This window comes from Sus scrofa, chromosome 3 (assembly GCF_054392235.1).
Source record: "Sus scrofa isolate SSC_HxYL_T2T_F1_AM1 chromosome 3, Sscrofa_HxYL_maternal_Yorkshire_Landrace_v2.0, whole genome shotgun sequence".
In the NCBI taxonomy this organism is placed as follows: Eukaryota; Metazoa; Chordata; class Mammalia; order Artiodactyla; family Suidae; genus Sus; species Sus scrofa.
Window position 1 is genome coordinate 63,679,469 of NC_139385.1, and position 19,527 is coordinate 63,698,995.

The window sequence follows — 19,527 nt, forward strand, 5'->3', positions numbered from 1 at the left end:
CATCTCTGAGCATAGTCGTAAAGAAATTTAAAAGCTGTTCCTTACTAGGAATTTCCACTCCAGTTTAAAAGGCTATGATCTGGGGAGCTCCCCTTGGGGTGCAGCAGAAATGAATCCAACTAGTAATCATGAGCTGGTGTGTTCGATCCCGGGCCTCCCTCAGTGGTTTAAGGATCCAGCGTGTGGTGTAGGTCTTAGACACGGCTCAGACCCCAAGTTGCTGTGGCTGTGGTGTCGGCCGGCATCTCTAGCTCTGATTCAACCCCTAGCCTGGGAACTTTCATATGCTGGGGGTGTGGCCCTAAACAGACAAATAAATAAATAAATAAATAAAAGGCTATGATCTGTAGTATCACACCTAAACTGAGCAAGTTCACTCTTTGTATCGTCTTTCTCTCCTCCACCTTCTGACCCCAGACCATCCCATTCTCTGAATTTAGAAGCCAGGGGGAGGATAATAGGAAAGGGAGTCAGATCCTAGCACAAAACTTTCCACGTAGGGCGTGCTCCACAGGTCTTTGCAGAATGAATGCATGAGTGAGTGAATGAACGAATGAGTGAACAAATGGATGAATGAATGCCAGGCTTATCTAACACAACTTCCATATGCAGAATATCAGTTAAGAGGACTAGCTCTGGGTCACTGATGTGCAACTTACTCGTAGTGTGGCCTTGATCACGGTACTGAATGAGTCAACACAAGCCAAGCGCTTACTCAGAACATTAGCCTCTAGGCGCATCCGCGGCTCTCATCACCATGACTATCAATTAGGAAAGGCCTCTCCTCCCAGGGCCAGCAGCTGTGGACCTCCCTTCGGGCTCACCTCCTTTCTTTTCTTTCAGCTGGATGGACTGGGTGATGTTCCCCACAGAGTTCTGGGCAAAGCAAATGAACTTCCTGCGAAGATCACGCTGAGTAACTTCTTTCAAGAGGAGGACGCGCTCAATGACTTCGTCTTTTATGGTGGATTTAACACTAGGGGAGGAGAGAAAACACCACACCCCCTCAGTAACGGATGGACACCCATTTGCAGTATTTGGAACTCGATAAGCAACCGATCGTTTGGCTTTCAAAAGAGGTGTGGGATCAGATAATTTGAGGAGATGCCGGAAGAATAGAGGATGCTCATAGATAGTTTGATTCCTATTAAATTATTGGATTGGCTAAGCACCATTCTAGGCATTTACACTAGAACAGAATTACCTGAGGGCCTCATCTGATCTTTTTCACTCCAAGGACTCCCCTTACAAAGAGATACAGCAGTTGAAGAATAATGTGAGAAATGAGGACCCTCTCCTGAGGCCTGCCTAGAGATCAGAGAGCCCTCTAGTCCCCTGAGCACTCAGTGTGGAGGAGATCGTGGAATCACCTCCACTGCTCACTTCACAGGAACCCCACGGGGTCACGGTGTGATGGGCCTGACTGGGCCAGCAGCTCCGACTAGGTATGCAAGGTCGGTGACCGTCCAAATGCACGCCACTGGGAACTGGCCGCCTGACTCCTGGGTCTGTGCCCTTCTGTCTGATCCAGGACACGTGACTCTCAGCCCTGAGTGACAATTTGGATTCTCTGAAGCTGCCCATTTTCACGTTGAAGGGTATTGGCTCTATGGAGGATGCTTTAGGCTGTTTTATTTGGAGCCTACGGTCCCCACTCTTTTTCACCGACTGCCTCCTCCTGGCCGGAGACTGTGATAAGCATATTGCCTCTACAGTATCTGTTCCTCACAGGGCCTTGCAGAGTGGAGGCTGGTGTCCATAGGTGATAGATGGCATGATGGAGGGGTTAAGGGTCACACTGCTAATAGGCAGAAAACAGCGGTACAAACCCCAAAAAGCGTAAAGTCAGTGCGTCCTTCATCATACCTGACTACCTTCAACTTTGATATAATGTCAGCCTAATAGGGGATCCAGTGATTTCCTTCATCTTTTTTTTTTTTTTGGTCTTTTTAGGGCCGCACTCATGGCATATCAAGGTTCCCAGGTTAGGGGTCGAATCAGAGCTATAGTGCCAGCCTATGCCAGAGATACGGCAACTTGGGATCCGAGCTGTGTCTGTGACCTACGCCACAGCTCATGGCAACTCGGGATCATTAACCCACTGAGCAAGGCCAGGGATCGAACCTGCATCCTCATGGATCCTAGTCAGGCTCATTAACTACTGAACCGTGACAGGAACTCGCACAAGGGATTTATCCTTTAGTGACATTGACAGATTGCATCCAAACCCTCAACCCTTCCGGGGGCAGGAGTCCAGCTTTGTGAGGAGCCGAATAGCTCCAAATATCTAGAGGTTTCTTTCCATGGATCCAAACTGTCTTCCTAGTCAATTCTGCCCACTCGTCTGGGTTACAAATTAAGTCTAGTTTTTTATAAAACTTTGTAACTTCCAAGTACTTCAAGACAGAGATCTCAAATTTCAACACTAACCGGATCTATAGGCAAGAATGAGGGTAACTGGCATTGGCAAACGTCTGGGCAAATATAAGACTACTTTTCTTAATTTCTTTAATAGTGGTAGATACCAGAACATGTGCAGACAACAATAAAATGATAGCTCAATTATCAAGATCGTGGCATTTTTGTATCATTTAAACATTCACCTCTCCCCTACACCTTACTTCATCATCATTATATGGTTCTTTTTGGTAATACCTAAAGTGCACAATGTTTAGCTGTGTGTATGTGCGTACATATGTATATATATACTTATATTTATATATAATTATTTTTACTGCCACACCTGTGACATATGGAAGGAAGTTCCTGGGCCAGGAGTCAAATCTGAGCTTCAGGAGTTCCCGTCATGGCTCAGTGGTTAACGAATCCAACTAGGAACCATGAGGTTGCAGGTTCGATCCCTGGCTTTGCTCAGTAAGTTAAAGAGCCCGTGTTGCCGTGAGCTGTGGTGTAGGTCGAAGATGTGGCTCAGATCCCACGTTGCTGTGGCTCTGGAGTGGGCCAGCGGCTACAGCTTTGATTAGACCCCTAACCTGGGAACCTCCATATTGCTGTGGGAATGGCCCTAGAGAAGGCAAAAAGACAAAAAAAAAAAAAAAATAAATAAATAAATAAATCTGAGCTTCATCTGAGATCCACCCCACAGCTTGCAGCAGTGCCAGATCTTTAACCCACTGAGTGAGGCCAGGGATTGAACTTGCATCCTCATAGACCTTAGTCACAAGAGCAAGTCCCAAGCTGTATATTTTTGACAAGAGGAAATTATGATATCGACAATTTCCAACTCCCCAGAGAGTTCCTTTGTATCGCTCTCCAGCCAATGCCTAGTCTGCCAGAATAGCTATTTTGATTGTTTTCACCTCAGCTTAGTTCTCCCTTTTCTAGTTAGTTTTTTCATCTTTTTTCTTTTTTATTGCTTCATGGTAATCCATTGTAGGAATGAATGTAACAGTGTTTTAATTTTTGACTGTTGTAAATAAAGCTGCTCTGAACATGCCTAATAAATAAATAAATAAATAAACATCCCACTCAATCTCCTTTTCCAGGTTGGATTGCAACAACCACTCCTCATTTCATGTATTTTTGATCAGACGGCTCATTTACAGGCTGTTTTCTCTGGATACACTCCGGACATTAATGACTGCAGGGCTGGATCCTGATTGACCCTCACTCTGGATGGATGGCACTGGGGGAGACAGGGAGAGGCAGGTGGGGTGCAGACTCCTTTTCCATTTGTTGGACATGAGCTTCTATTCATGGACATGAGCTTCTATTCAAGCACTCTGGGTCAGAGTGTCTGTCTGCTTGTTAGTTTGGTGTACAAAGCAGTCACTTCAAACTGAGCTTTAAAACAAGTGAAATAGGGGGTCTCATCATGGCTCAGCGGAAACGAATCTCACTACCATCCATGAAGACACAGGTTCGATCCCTGGCCTCACTCAGTGGGTTAAGGATCTGGCATTGCTGTGAGCTGGGGTGTAGGTCGCAGACAGGACTTGGATCTGGTGTTGCTGTGGCTGTGGCATAGGCCAGCGGCTACCGTTCTGTTTGGACCCCTAGCCTGGGAACCTCCATATGCCATGGATTTGGCCCTAACAAGACAAAAAATAAAAATTAAAATTAAAAAAAACCCTGAAATATTTCATTCTATGGCCTTATCGAAAAAATGCATTTGGTCCCGGTGTTTAAGATAAACTAGCACTTTGCATTCCTATATTTTTACTTACACCACTAGTTGGCGCTAGTGGCTTCAGCGTCAACTCTCTATTTGTTCAGCTCTGTGTGTTCGTTCATGTGGGTAGTTTCAAAAGGTGAAGCGTTTCGTGGGGGTTGCAAAGAATAGTTTTCTAATTTCCTTCTTACCTTTTCCCCTCAGGTGCTGGGGCTTCCCACTCCTGGTCAGAATCTTTGATGTACCATCTTAATACAGGTTTAAAGTTAACTTCGAAGCCAAATCGTGCTGTGCAGTTAAGAGTTAAAGGCTTTCCTGAAAATGAAGGGGCCACAGAAAATGGGAAGGAATTCCATGAGAACGCTTTGTCCTGTGCAGGAGGAAGATCCCACCTGAAGACTTTCCCTGAGGCAGTCATGTTTACACAGGTAAAACAGGTGTGCCAGAAAGAGCCAGACGTCTACCTGTCTCTCATTCAGAAATATATAATACTAGGGATGTTTGTCTCTCCTGGGTAACACTTAGATCTCAAATCTGTGACTGTACTTCTTAAAATAAATATTGGCATGGTCATAGCACAAAGGCTTCAGATGCGGTTTAATGATAAACACTAGGAAAATGAAGATTTTCCATGACCAGTCCAGTCTTCCGATGCTGTTGTTGAAATAGCACCAAGGTATCAATAAAAAATATTTTACCAACCAGTATTTTCATAGTAAATGAAAATCCTGAGGTTTCGGTGGCATGTAATTTAAAGAAGAAAGTATTTAGATATTCAGCCATATTTTGAACAATGCACTATGGACAGGCATGCATGTTACTGCACTGCCCTCATTCTACTCATTTTCCCTGAAAGGCATTTAGGTATGTAGTGCCGCAAACTCAGTATTTTAACCATGACATAGGTTAAGAACTTCATTTGAAAACTCGCCTTTGCACCTTAGTGCTCTCCCTACAGTACTACTTTAAAAGCCACTGACACCATATAGAACTTGGCTATTTTGAATTAATTATTTTTCCCCTCCTTTTTTCCTCCCCCCTTCTTCCCTCCCCCTCTCTTCCCCCCATTCTTGTGATGTCCCCATGTTATTATTTTTATTTCTATAGTCAGGATACACCGCTACCGCCACCTAGTGGTCTTTTGCCATAGTCTCTATTTTTACATTTCTTTCTCCGTTGATAGCTTCCAAGCATTTAAAAGAACGCTTATGGAAACAACACTTGGTTTTTAATAGAGCAGATCTTGTTTGGCTGTGTAGATGTTATCAAAGCTGAAAAAATCGAAGGGGACCACAGGGAATCACTTTTCCTCACTCCACCCGAAAGAAGAGTCTCCTTTGGAATACAAGTTATTTGTATTATTCTCCTATGATTATCTTAAAGGCCAGACCAAACACTATCTTCAAAAAGGTTAATGCTATCGAGGTTGGCAAATTGGTTAAATGTATAGATTTTACCAACGGACTTCACTAATCTATATAACGCCTTGTTTCTGGGTGGAGTAAAAAAGAATCTTAAAAAAAAAAAATCTATTGATCATGCCCAACATACGAGTCATATAACATTCATCATCCCATATTTATCAATGCAATCTCACGAGGTTGGTTTTATTTTGTTTAGTTGCAGATTTATAAATTGAGGCTTCGAAAGATTAAGTAACTGTATATGGTCACAAAATTAGTCAGTGGCTGAGTCCAGTTTCACAACCAACCCTGTTTGACTTGAAATCTGACACTCTTCCTTGAATCACACTTACACCTGCTCCCAGAAGCTCAATGTCATTCAAGGGCGGTGACACCACCCACCTTACCAAGTTCCACTTCCAGTGTGTCCTTGATGGGATCCAGAATATCTGGTTTGAGTTTAGTGTTCTTCACTAAAAGATGAAAAGAAACACATTATTTGCACGGGGAAATCTGAAGGCCTAGCTGCTGAAGATTGGAGTCCATGGTCACGCTTTGATCTAAATGTTTTGGAACTTTCCCTTCAAAGTTTATCCCAAATCCACCAGGCTAGAGGTTCAAGTTGCCACGTGAAAATCATGCCTCCAGAAATGACTGTGACATCAGGTTTCCAGTGTCAGCAACACATGAGTCCTTGATACATCCACATCATCCTGGGTGCATTTTCTTCCCCACCAGCCCTGCTTGCCCATTACAGACTCGAACCCCTGCCCCATTTCTCCTCCAAGATTGCTCTTTGGTGCATTTGGCTGAGTAATCCAACGTGAAGGAGAACCTGCCTGAGAAAATGCACAGATCAACCCGATCCAAGTCCACCCCTCCCCATCCTCAAATTCATGGTGTGTTTCAAAATAAAGGTGAGCTCAGCCTGTCACGCACCATTAATCCTTCAACTTCCTGCTGCAAACTTTCAAAGAGGCCGCCACCATCAAACTCCCTCCTCAAGATGTCCCATTTCCTGAGAAAGGAAAATCCATCCCCTCTGCTCTAGACACGGTCCCCTCTTACTTCTCAGGGATGTCCATCCTTCATTTACACCCTCATCCTCATGTATCTTTGACTTTATGTCCCTCTCTCTCCATTTTCCCATCAGTATATATCTATTCTCAGTCTCTCCATCTCAAACAAAAGAGAAAAAACCCTTCACCTCAAATCCCTGCCCCATTCATTCTCCTTCTGTCCCGGCCAAGTTCTTGCAAGAGCACCAGGTGCTCAGGTCCTCCTTTCCCTCACCTCCCATGCAGTCAGATTTCTGCCTCTCACCTCCCCTGAGTCTAGTTTCACTCCACCGAAACTGCTTTGACCAAAGTTACCAGTGGCCTCCTTGCACTTGAATCCACTGAACACAACTGATTTTTGTTGTTGTTTTAATTTATTTATTTTTTTGCTTTTTAAGGTCATACCCACGGCATATGGAGGTTCCCAGACTAGGGATCGAATTGGAGCTACAGCTGCCAGCCTACGCCACAGCCACAGCAACGCAAGATCCGAGCCACATCTGCGACCTACACCACAGCTCACGGCAACACTGGATCCTTAATCCACTGAGCGAGGCCAGGGATGAAACCCAAAATCTCATGATTCCTAGTTGGATTCGTTTCTGCTGTGCCATGACAGGAACTCCTAAAATTTTTTTTAATTATAGTTGATTTTACAGTGTTCTGTCAATGTCTGCTATACAGCAAAGTGACCCAGATGTGTGTGTATGTGTGTGTGTGTGTATACATATACATACATTATCCTCCATCATAAGAGACTAGATATAGTTTCTTGTGCTATACAGCAGGATCTCATTGCTTATCCATTCCAAATGCAATAGTTTGCATCCATTAACCCCAAACTCCAGTCCATCCCACTCCTTCCCCTTTTCTACAGAAAAAAACAAACATATTCATGGACATGGAGAACAAGTGACTTTTTCATCCGCTTTCCCTCTCAGTTGTGCCAACCCTGCTGGGCACACTCTCCTGGGAACCCTCCCCTCTTTGGGGTGGACATTTCCAGGCTCAGAGGCTCACCTTCCCCCTCACTTTGCTGAGTACTGTGGGCTCCTCCTTCCCTGTGCCTCTGGAGAGTCTCAGGCCCTTCCCTGTTCTCCCCCAGTGTCAGCCTGCTACCTATGCTCCAGCTCCATGGGGCAGCTCACTCTCCAGGCCTCTTCCCTGCCAGTTGTCTGGCCTTCGAATGCTCTCTATACGTCATCGTCGTCATCATCATCAGTTTCACTTCCTCTACTGCCCTCCTCTCCACCCTCCACCAGTACCCACTTACTGATGTAAATGACCACCTGCTTCCCAAATCCCATGGTCAGTTCCCAAGCCTCATGGTATGAGGCCCTGCCACCCCCTCTCTTCGGGATACTTTTGCACTGAGCCCAGGACTGTTCTCCTGGGTTCCCACATGCCGCTCCATCTCCTGTGGGACACCAGCTGCTGGCCTACATCACAGCCACAGCAACGCAGGATCCGAGCTTCATCTTCGACCTACACCACAGCTCATGGCAATGCCAGATCTTTAACCCACTGAGTGAGGCCAGGGATTGAACCCGCGTCCTCATGGATACGAGTTGGATGCGTTACCTCTGAGCCGTGATGGGAACTCCCCCAAATCCATTTCTTACACAATAAGCAGAGTGAGCTCTCTCAAATCCAGATCTATTCATGCCACTCTTCCCCTCACAACCCTCAATGGCTCCTATTGTTCCTTAGATAAAGCCAAACTTACTAGAACAATGTGATGTCAGTTCTGCTTCCAGACACCCTCCACTGATCGTTTTCTCCTGGAATGCTCCTGGCGCTCTCTCATTTCCTGGACATGAGCTGTGGTGCTCTCTTTGCCTGGAATGGCATCTTTCCCACCTTCACTGGGTTAGTTTGTTCACCCCTCAGTTCTCACGTGGAGTCAGGGTACCCAGGTTTGGCTTTGCTGGGCCTCCCCCATGTCCCCTGCTTCTGCTCCTCTCCACTCATCACGTTGAATTGTGATGGACTGATTCCTCTCCGTCTGCCCTACAAGGTGGTAAGTTCTGGAAGGCCTTACCTCCTTAGCACCAAGCCCAGGGCCTGACACACATTAGCTGTCTGACAAATATGGCTGTAAGATTGAGTAAATGGGAGGAGTTCCCGTCGTGGCACAGTGGCTAACGAATCCGACTGGAAACCACGAGGTTGCGAGTTCGATCCCTGGCCTTGCTCAGTGGGTTAAGGATCCGGCATTGCCGTGAGCTGTGGTGTAGGTCACAGACGCGGCTCGGATCCCGCGTTGCTGCGGCTCTGGCGTAGGCCGGTGGCTACAGGTCTGATTTGACCCCTTGCCTGGGAACCTCCATATGCCGCAGGAGCGGCCCAAGAAAAGGCAAAAAAGACAAAAAGAAAAAAAAAAAAGTAAAAAAGAAGAATGAGTAAATGGGAGAACAAATGAGTAGATGAGGAAGACAGGGATGATGTCAGAGAAGGTGTCAAAGGTGTGACTTGTGTGGCCAGGCACCCTTGAATTTTGCCCCTGAAAATTTGATGGGGTGAGTAACTGCCTGAGTGAGAGCGGGCGTGTGGGGGCATTTGCCCCCACAAACTTCTCATCCAAGGAACAGTGAAATACACATTTAAATTGCTGGAGTCCAAAGTAGTGGAGAGCACAAGAGCCAGGAAGCAGCAGGGAGGTCTGGCTGGGTCTCATGGTACTCCTCATGGATTCTAGTGGTTTGCATCTTGCCATGAAGGAAGAGGGAGTAAATATGATGAATATACTTAGTAAAAGCGAAGTCAACCATTCTGTACGGTTGTGTTTTGAGACAAGCCATGCTTAAATTAATTACATTGTAGAGTTTATCCATGCTGATGCCTGTGAATCTAATCACAAGGACCCAAGGGAAGGCTAGGCCCCAAACAGACACGTCACAGAAGAGTAAACATATGACCACATATTCAACTGGGTTAGTAGCCAGGGAAATGTAATTTTGTATGAAAAAAGAAAGTCTGCTTGACCCCAATTGGAAAGTCTGAATCCACCAAATATTATTTGGGAGCCACGGGGATCTGCTGCTGATGGGGTGTATGCTGGCAAACCAACGCCAAGAGCAATACCATGTGTCTATAAGACAGAACATGTCTTATAACACAAAACAAGATGCTGTTTTACTGACAGATACATACTTATGTAGCCAACACATAAATGGAAAGGATACAAGCTAATTGTGGATGACATCTGCGAACAGAGGAAGTGGGAAGGGCTGAGGGCAGAGACCTCAAGCTATATCTGTAATGTTTGTTTCGTTCAAGAAAAAGTGAGACTCTAGCATGTGGAGAAACCATTATTATTAAAGCTGGCGAGAGGTACATGGGTGTCACTCACCGCTGGGTGCGAGATATTTCATATTTTTAAAAATTTATTTCTTACGGGTGAAGGATTTAATACTGTTTATTTCTGTGCATGAATATTTCATCTTGTTTTGTAATTTATCACACAACAAGCCAGGATTGATGAGCAGAAAATCCAACTTGTGACAATTTGAATATGATCCAGAACTAAGCCTTCCTTGGAGGATGGATTCTAGGTTGATGGCAAAACTGATTTTTACCAACACTTCAGGCTTTACATGACTACACGGTATGACTATCTCTCTTTTTGTTTTTTCCCCCTCAAAAAGGAAAAATATCACTAAACCAGAAAAGATAACTTTAGTTGGGTAATTGGGGTTAAAATCGCAAATATTGAAACCAAAACTCTCGCTTACCAATGGTTTTCACTTGAACAACAGCTCTGACTGTCCATGACCTTGAATTATCCGATTGAGTGTAGTCACACACGTATGTGCCCTGGTGATAGTCATAGACTTCATCCACTTCAATTGGGTTGCTCTTTTCAGAGAGTAGTTTTCCATTCTAATCCAAGAGACAAAATAAATAAATAAATAAATAAATAAAAATTAAATTAAATTAAATCACTGTTGCTAACCAGAGAATTACCACTAACATTAAATTCACCTGTAGAAAAACTCCCCAAATTTGAAACAGGGAAGGGACAGCTCAATCTGATATAAGGACACAGCAGAATGTAATAGCCTCACCCTATGAAAAGATTCTGCTCTAAGGGGTAAGGGTTTAAGAGGTACAAACCCTTATGTATAAAACAAGCTACCAGGATATATTGTACAACATGGGGAATAAAGCCAATATTGTATAGTAACTATGAAAAAGAAAAGATTCTGCTCAAAAAACGTATTTGTAAGAGTCCTACTTGAAACAAGAGGCATTTTCTTTTTTTCTTTTTAGGGCCACACTCGCAGCATATGCAAGTTCCCAGGCCAGGGGTTGAATCAGAGCTACTGGCCTACACCACAGCCACATCAACCATGGGGGATCCAAGCTGCATTTGTGACCTACACCACAGCTCATGGCAACGCTGGATCCTTAACCCACTGAGCGAGGCCAGGGATTGAACCTACATCCTCATGGATCCTAGTCGGGTTTATTAACCACTGAGCCATGAAGGGAACTCCCAAGAGTCATTTTCAAAGACACTGATATTATATATGGAGATCAAGACACCAGATCAAATTAGTTCAGCCCAAACTAATTAACCTGATAATTCCAAAGTATGACTCAGATCTTGGAGACTGTTCTAGAAATCTCATGGTGTTCTAAGTAGCCAATACCTAAATGAATTTTTTAAAAACACACACATTTATATTTCTGGACATTGATAATAGATTTTTCTGTGTATTGGACTTATATAAAGTCTCCTCTTTAATAAGATATTGAACTCTAATAAAAGAATAAAATTTAAATTAAAAACATTAGGTAAAACACTAAATAGGCATACCTAGTTTGATAAAGAAGGACTGATGATTGATAAACAATTGACTGATGATTGATAAACAATTGTCTAACTCATAGTGGACTCAAAGTCGAGTGAGAACTGAAACATAATTATGAACTTTTCTCTCTCTTACTTAGAATCCATCAAAGACACTCCTTTGCCTTGAGGATAAAGTCCACAGTTCTTGGAGTTATTATCACTGTGGTTCAGCCTGTTAAGAACCTGACTAGGATCCATGAGGATTTGGGTTCGATCCTTGGACGCAATCAGTGTGGGTTAAGGATCAGTGGGTTAAGGATAAAGCTGTGGATTGTCACAGATATGGCTCAGATCCCATGCTGCCATGGCTGTGGTGTACGCTGGAAGCTGCAGCTCTGATTTGACCCCTAGCCTGAGAACTTCCATATGCTGAAAGTGCAGCCCTAAAAAGAAAAAAAAAAGTTCGCAATTCTTCACAGCCCAATCTTGCCATTCCTTCCCAGACTCATTTCCTGCCGCTTCCCATCTACCCACTTTTCATTCCCTATGTAACAGCGTTCTTTCTCCGCCCACACATCTCCTACCACTTTTCCCCAATGAGGAGCCTACTGCTCAACCTTCAACTCCAGCTCAAGGGTTCACCCTCATTGAAGTAAGTTATCAGACTCCCAGAGCAGAGTCAGTCACTGCTGCTCCCACAGCAGGGGGCACGACCTCCCTCATCGTTGTAACCCTTTTACAGAAATAATGTGCCTAGGGACCTTCTCTGGCATTGATGAGGGTGGCATTTGTACCAAGACATATAGTTGGTCCTGGACACATGGAGAGGAACAGATATACAACCCTGTGCTCAGCCAGCTCTCAGTCCAAGGATGCAGGTCTGAGCAGTAAGTACTGGCAGTCAGGTGGCTCTGCCTCAGCTCATAAGAGGCAGAGCGGCTTCCCCCAGTCTAACTAATCAGGGCCTTGAAAAATGTGCAGGAAGCAGCCAAGTGAAAGTAACTGACATTCTAGGAGCACTTGAAGGAAAGAAAGCCTGTGCATAGGAAACAAGGTCAAGGTGAAAGGAGGACGCATGCTGATGTGTTTGATCTTTGTGTCTTCAGGATCCAGCAAGCAGGGCCAGCAAGAGGAAGATCTTTGTCAGCGATGGGGGACAGATACACGTAGAACAGGGAGAAAGGATTTGAAATATAAGTGTCACGGGATCAGACGTTTTTCGAAAAATGATGGGCAGCCAAACAGGGAGGCTCTTATAAATGTAAGCAAAGACTACCACAACCACATGTGCATCTTTAAGGTCTAGGATGTGGTAGGGACCCAGTAATATGTATTGAATGTTGGAGTATTACTGTATATCATTAATTCTGCCATCATTAATCCTTCAACCTCCAGGAAGCACCTGGCCTTCCAATTTCCCACTAAGGCACCAGAGGTGTGTCCCTCACTCCTGCAGGCAAAAGAAAAGAGATAAACGACAAAAAAAAAAAAAAAAAAAAAAAAAAAAAAAATAGCAAAATAATTAGAACTTATTACCTCTAAGTAGAACCTATTACCTATTACCTTGTAGACTAAAGTTTTTTCTCATGCATTATCTCACAGGAAATGAATTCAAAGGACTCTCTGACCTGGTGTACACAGCTTCTATGTCTTCCATTTTTATAGACAAGAAAACTGAGGTTCTGATGTTTGTGTTTTGCTCCACATCACAGACCTCGTGAGATCTGAGAATGAATCTACTTTTTTCTACCTCTGAGTTTCATGTCCTGATTGAGGAATTTCCCTTCCACTTGGCCTGCTGACTCGCAGAAGCAGGAATTCCCCTGCTCCAAACCTCTGGTGTGGTTCCTGTGGTCCAAGAAAGAATTTCCAGTAGGTTGGCAAGGAGCTGAGCAGAGGGTCAGAGCTGGTCAGAGTGGGGTGGCTGCAGTGAGTAAAATTAGGCCAAGAAGTGGGACAAAGTTAAATATCTACCAGGTGATCCCAGGGATCAAGACCCATTTAAAAGAAAGCTTCTGCATTGTACAACTACAAATGTAATAAATTCATTGAGTAATAAAAAAATAAATAAATAAAATTTATAACCCTTAAAAAATAAATAAAAACATAAAAGAAAGCTTCTGGAGTTCCCATCGTGGCTCAACAGAAACAAATCTGACTAGGACCCATGAGGACTTGGGTTTGATCCCTGGCCTCGCTCAGTGGGTTAAGGATCCCGAGTTGCCTAGAGCTATGGTGTAGGTCGCAGACAAGGCTTGGATCCTGTCATGAGATGTGGTATTAGGCTAGTGGCTACAATTCCGATTCTACCCATGGCCTGGGAACCTCCATATGCCACGGGTGCAGCCCTACAAAAGACCGAAAAAAAAAAAAAAGTCAGATTAAAAAAAGAAAGAAAGAAAGAAAGAAAGCTTCGGAGCATGAGGTAAAACTCAGAGGTGGAAGACTCTGGAGAACGCAGTAATAATATGTGCAGAACAGGAATTGGAGTGAAGGTGTGACAAAAGTCACAGGAGAAAGTAACACAGAGGAGAAGATGCAGAGTTGTAACTAGACTGAAGCTGCACCTTGAGCAGGAGGAGTAATAACCAAGTGAGACTAGAGGTCGAATCAGAGCTACAGCTGCAGGCCTATGCCACAGCCACAGCAACTCAGGATCTGAGCCTTGTCTGTGATCTACCCTCACAGCTCATGGCAAGATCAGATCCTTAATCCACTGAGCAAGGCCAGGGATCTAACTCGCGTCCTCATGGATACTAGTTGGGCTTGTTACTAGTCCTGTTGTAAGCTATAGCAGGAACTTCCAAGTGCCTATTTTTTTTTTTTTTTTTTTTTTTTTGTGAGTGTCTTAGGATGTATCATTAAGACTTTATGAGACAGAGGAGAGAGTGGGATGGACTGGGAGTCTGGGGTTGATAGATGCAAACTATTACATTTGGAGTGGATAACAATGAGATCTTGCTGTCTAGCACTGGGAACTGTATCTAGTCACTCGTGATGGAGCATGATGGATAATGTGAGAAAAAGAAGGTATATACGTATGTGTGACTGGGTCACTTTGCTGTATAGTAGAAAATTGACAGAACACTGTAAACCGGCTACAATGAAAAAAATAAAAATTATTAAAAAAAAAGACTTTATGAGATGGTAAGCGATGAGGTCCTACTGTACAACACAGACAACTACATCCAATCACTTGTGATGGAACATGATGGAAGATAATATGAGAAAGAGAATATATATGTGTATGTGTGTGTGTATATATATATATATATATATATGACCAGGGCACTTTGCTGAATAGCAGATATTGACAGAATATTGTAAATCGACTATAATAAAAATTTTTGAAAAAAGACTTTATGAGCTGGAACTCAAACAAAACATCAAAGAAAAGAGATAAAAGGCCAAACAATTTGTGTCAAAAATGATGGGAAACCCTTTCTCATAACACAGTCAGAAATGATGCTTGTAGGAAAGAGAGGCCTCAATGGAAATTCTTTGTTTTGCTCAGAGGTGAAATAGTCAAGAAGAAAATATGGGGAGTTCCCTGGTGGCCTAGTGAATTAAGGATCTGGCATTGTCGCTGCTATGGCTTGGGTCACTGCTGTGGTGCAAGGTTCGATCCCTGGCCTGGGAAATATCACATGCTGAGGGAGAATCTAAAAAAAAAAAACAAAAAAACAAAATATGGAAAGAGAAGCATCTAGTATCAGTGTGAACTGAATAAAGGATTCAAGAAGTCCTAGAGAGAACTGACAGGTGACAAGGGCAGACTGCAGCATTTCACGGATGGTAGGAAATTGTCCAGGATTCCGAAATTTCACAGTGGGAACAAATGAATGGGCCAATGTGTGGACCTTGGAGAGAGTTTCCAAAAACTGAATCTAAATAATCTTTACCTCTTCCCTACCTGGAACTGCATCGAACTCGGTCTGGCCAGGCTCACCCTGTCCCTGAGCCCACAGAATGCCACCAGGGCCAGTGACCACAGGAACGAGGCCAAAGGAAACCAGAAGTGGCAGATCTATGTGCAAAAATTCCATGGAACACAGGGGCTCAAAAACAACCTGGTGGCTACGTCAACCTTGTGGCCTGTGAGTGAGGTTGTCTTAAACCACCGATGGAAATGTTGCTTGGGGCACAGTCCCACTGACAGAAGTTGTGGTGGTGTCACAGGCACCCCTGTCTCAGTGCCCTAGGTCCTTGTCTTCTCCACTGCCCCGCATTGTAATTCTGCCTCGTGCCAAAGACATGCTGAGCTAAAGGACATGAAACGCCCTCCCATTAATATACTATCATCTGTTTCTGATGGAATCTGCTAATGCCAAAGCTATTTTTTCGTTGTAGTTTTATACGTTAGGAAAATATTAGGATAAAGAATAGATCATTCGCTTTAATAATGATTTCCTGATTATTCAATATATCAATTAAGAATCTTCAAGCCATAACTAGGTCACCATGCTGCACAGTAGAAAAAAAATCGTATTGGGAAAAGAACTATTACAATAATAATAATAAGTGAAAAAAGTCACTAAAAATAAAGATAAGAATGTTATTTTTTTTAAAAAAAGGAATCTCCAAGCCAAAGTTTTTGATGTGTCTATTAAAAATATTTGGGGGAATTCCTGCTGTGGCTCGGCGGGTAAAGGACCCATCGTCATCTCTGGAAAGATGCGATTCAATCCCTTCCTTGCTCAGTGGGTTAAGGATCCAGCATTGCCATAAGCTGCAGCTTAGGTTGAAGGTGTGGCTTGGATCCAGTGTTGCCATGGCTATATCTGTAGCTTTGATTTGACCTGCAACTGCATCTGATTCGACCCTGAGCCAGAGAACTTCCATATCCTGCAGGTGCGGCTATAAAAAGAAAAAAAATATTTTGGAACCACCATAGAATCCAGCTCATGTATTTATTTCACTTGGATAATTCTATAGAACTGGCAGGTGCATCCCTGGTCAGCAGTTTCATCTGAATTCAGTAACACTGTGTCTTCATTCTCTCAGCCAGTGTTAGTGTCGTCTGTTCCGAGAAAATCTTAGGTGTGACCCACCCTCCTTCTGGGTACCTAGGATTTAGCATGAAGGAAAGGAACACTGGGTATTATTTTTTGCCTAATGTCATCACTTTTAGTGACACACTGCTTCCCTGAAGTCTGTGACTTTCCAGAATACTCTGTGTGTGTGTAAGCACATGCACAACACATACAATTCATGAAACATAACCATAATGACCCACCCAAATCTGCTTCAGAAGGTATGGTTTTGGAGTTCTTGTTGTGACTCAGTGGTAATGAGCCCAAGCAGTATCTATGAGGATTTGGGTTCAATCCCTAACCTTGTTCAGTGGGTTAAGGATCTGGCATCACAATGAGCTGCTGTGTAGGTCACAGATGTGGCTCAGATCCAGTGTTCCTGTGGCTGCAGCTCTGATTCGACTCCTAGCCTGGAAACTTCCATATGCTTCCAGTGTGGCCCTAAAAAGGAAAAAAAAAAAAAAAAAAAAAAGTACCATTTTAACAACCGCCATCATTTGCCTACTTTTCATTCAGATGTCTAGTCACCCTTAAACACAGCCTGACATTTGCAGTCAAGGTCCAGAGGAGTGAAATAAAGCTTCCTTTTGTGAAAATGGCATACGATGTTATGGTTTAGTTCAGGAGCTCAGTTCAGGCAGAAAGCTGGGAAACACCCTGTGACTTGTGTTCCCTGGAAAGTGAAAATTGCTTTCATTCCAGGGATGCGATCATTGGAAATTCAAATGGATTTTCATTTTAAATAACTGTGGTCAGGCCTGCTCTCCTGGGCTGGAATAACCTACCCTGACCTAGCGAGACATCTGTCATCTTGGATTATAGTTACTTTCTAAACACGGGAAGTTTTGTTCTTAAGAGAGAACGGAAAATAATGAACAGAAACTGATTCTTCTAATCTCATTTTAGAGGTTATGAAATTAACATGTTTCTTTTTTGTTAAATTGATTAGTTTATTTACAATGTTGTGTTAGTTTCTGGTGTAGAGCAAAGTGATTCAGTAATATATAATACGTATATGCATATGAATATATATATTCACATTGTATATGTATACATAGTTATATTCTTTTCTGTTATGGCTTAATTTAGGATATTTAATATAATTCCCTGTGTTACACAGTAGGATATTGTTGGTTTGTCTATTTCATTTTATTTATTTATTTATTTTCTTTTTACAGCTGCACCTGTCATATATGTAAGTCCCGAGCTAGGGGTCAAATTGGAGTTGTAGCTGCAGGCCTACACCACAGCCACAGCAACACCAGATCTGAGCCACATCGGTGACCTACACCATGGCTTGTGGCCGTGATCCTTAACGCACCAGATCCTTAACCCACTGAGCAAGGCCAGGGATCAAATCCACATCCTCAGAGATACTATGTCAGGCTCTTAACCTCTTCTCCCAGCCTTCCCCTTTTTAAACTGTACGTTTGTTTCTATGTCTGTGAGTCTGTTTTTGTTTTATAAATAAGTTCATTTTGTCATATTTTAGATTCCATGTATAGGTGATATAATAGAGCACTCATCTTTCTCTAACTTTACTTAGTATGATATTATCTAAGTCCATCCATGTTGCTGCAAATGACATTATTTCATTCTTTCATATGTAAGTGATATTCCATTGTATATCTACACCACATCTTTATCCATTCCTCTGTTGATGAACATTTACATTGTTTCCATGTCTTGGCTATTGTAAATAGTGCTTCTATGAACACTGTGGTGCATGAATCTTTTCAAATTAATTTTCTCTGGATATATGTCCAGGAGTAGGATTGCTTTTCGAATAATCTCCATACTGTTTTCCATAGTCGCTGCATCAATTTACATTCCCAGCAGCAGTGTAGGAGGGTCCCCTTTTCTCCACACCCTCTCCAGCATTTGTTATTGGTAGTCTTTTTAGTGATGGCCATTCTGACTAGACTAGGGGTACCTCATTGCAGTTTTTTTTTTTTTTTTTTTGTCTTTTGTTGTTGTTGTTGTTGTTGCTATTTCTTGGGCCGCTCCTGCGGCATATGGAGGTTCCCAGGCTAGAGATCGAATCGGAGCTGTAGCCACCGGCCTACGCCAGAGCCACAGCAACGCGGGATCCGAGCTGTGTCTGCAACCTACACCACAGCTCACGGCAACGCCGGATCGTTAACTCACTGAGCAAGGGCAGGGACCGAACCCGCAACCTCATGGTTCCTAGTCAGATTCGTTAACCACTGCGCCACAACGGGAACTCCTCATTGTAGTTTTGATTTATATTTCTCTAATAATTAGTAAGCTGTTTCGTAAATTAGGATTTCATCAAGGGTAGAAATTTTTAGTGTCACTTTAAAATGCAAATGCGAAACCTTAAGCACACATTCACCCTTCCTGTCTCCTTAGTTCTATATGGACATCATAACCCCAGTTCATTTGTTGTCACTGACTCTCAGGAGAGTCAAGTGAGGAAATGTCTCCTCAGTGCCATAGGAATTCTACCCCCCAGGACTCTCTGATGCTGAGTTTTGGAGTCCAAAAACCCAACAGATAAACATGGGCCACTTTTCTTGACTTGGATCTGTGGCAATTTATAATGATATTTTTATATTAACACAGATATTTTTAGAAGTCAAGTTAAAATTTTGCATGACTTTTTAAAGCCATGTATTGGACTTCAAACAATTATTACAAGTGTAGGGGGCAACTTAAATTCTATCCCCAGATTCCACCACCCAAAGGTCAACTGACATCAGGTGACTTTGGAAGAGATGTTCCACTGTGCAAGGCCAGGGATCCCTTGGCATTTATATATCTACTAGGATTTAGAAAAACTATAAAGCACAACGAAATGTGGAAAATGTGAAATGCTTTTGTTATGAAGTGTGCTCGCATGTGGTTCTTAACTCAAAATCATTTGAAACTTGCTTTTTCCTGGCCTCTGATCCCTTTCTCTCTTAGCACTGCACTCCCTCGCCCTATCTCACCTGTGCAAGACACCTGTCACCTGGTTCACCCTATGTTTGCCTTGCCTGTCTTCCCAGATGTATCCTCTTTGGAAAGTGTTACAGTGACTTACTTCCTTCAGAAACCCTTCAAGATATATCTGTGGGGTGTTCCTTTCAAGTTAGCAATG

General features: G+C 43.2%; 1 protein-coding gene across 1 annotated transcript in view; it reads right to left on the bottom strand.

The window, feature by feature from the left end:
• The window catches only part of IL18RAP (interleukin 18 receptor accessory protein), a 32,232-nt gene that overhangs the window by 6,552 nt on the left and 6,153 nt on the right, over positions 1-19,527 (bottom strand). The window contains 4 exon segments of the mRNA XM_085016091.1: positions 825-976; positions 4,324-4,447; positions 5,943-6,008; positions 10,328-10,475. Coding sequence (XP_084872217.1) covers positions 825-976; positions 4,324-4,447; positions 5,943-6,008; positions 10,328-10,475 — 490 coding nt within the window.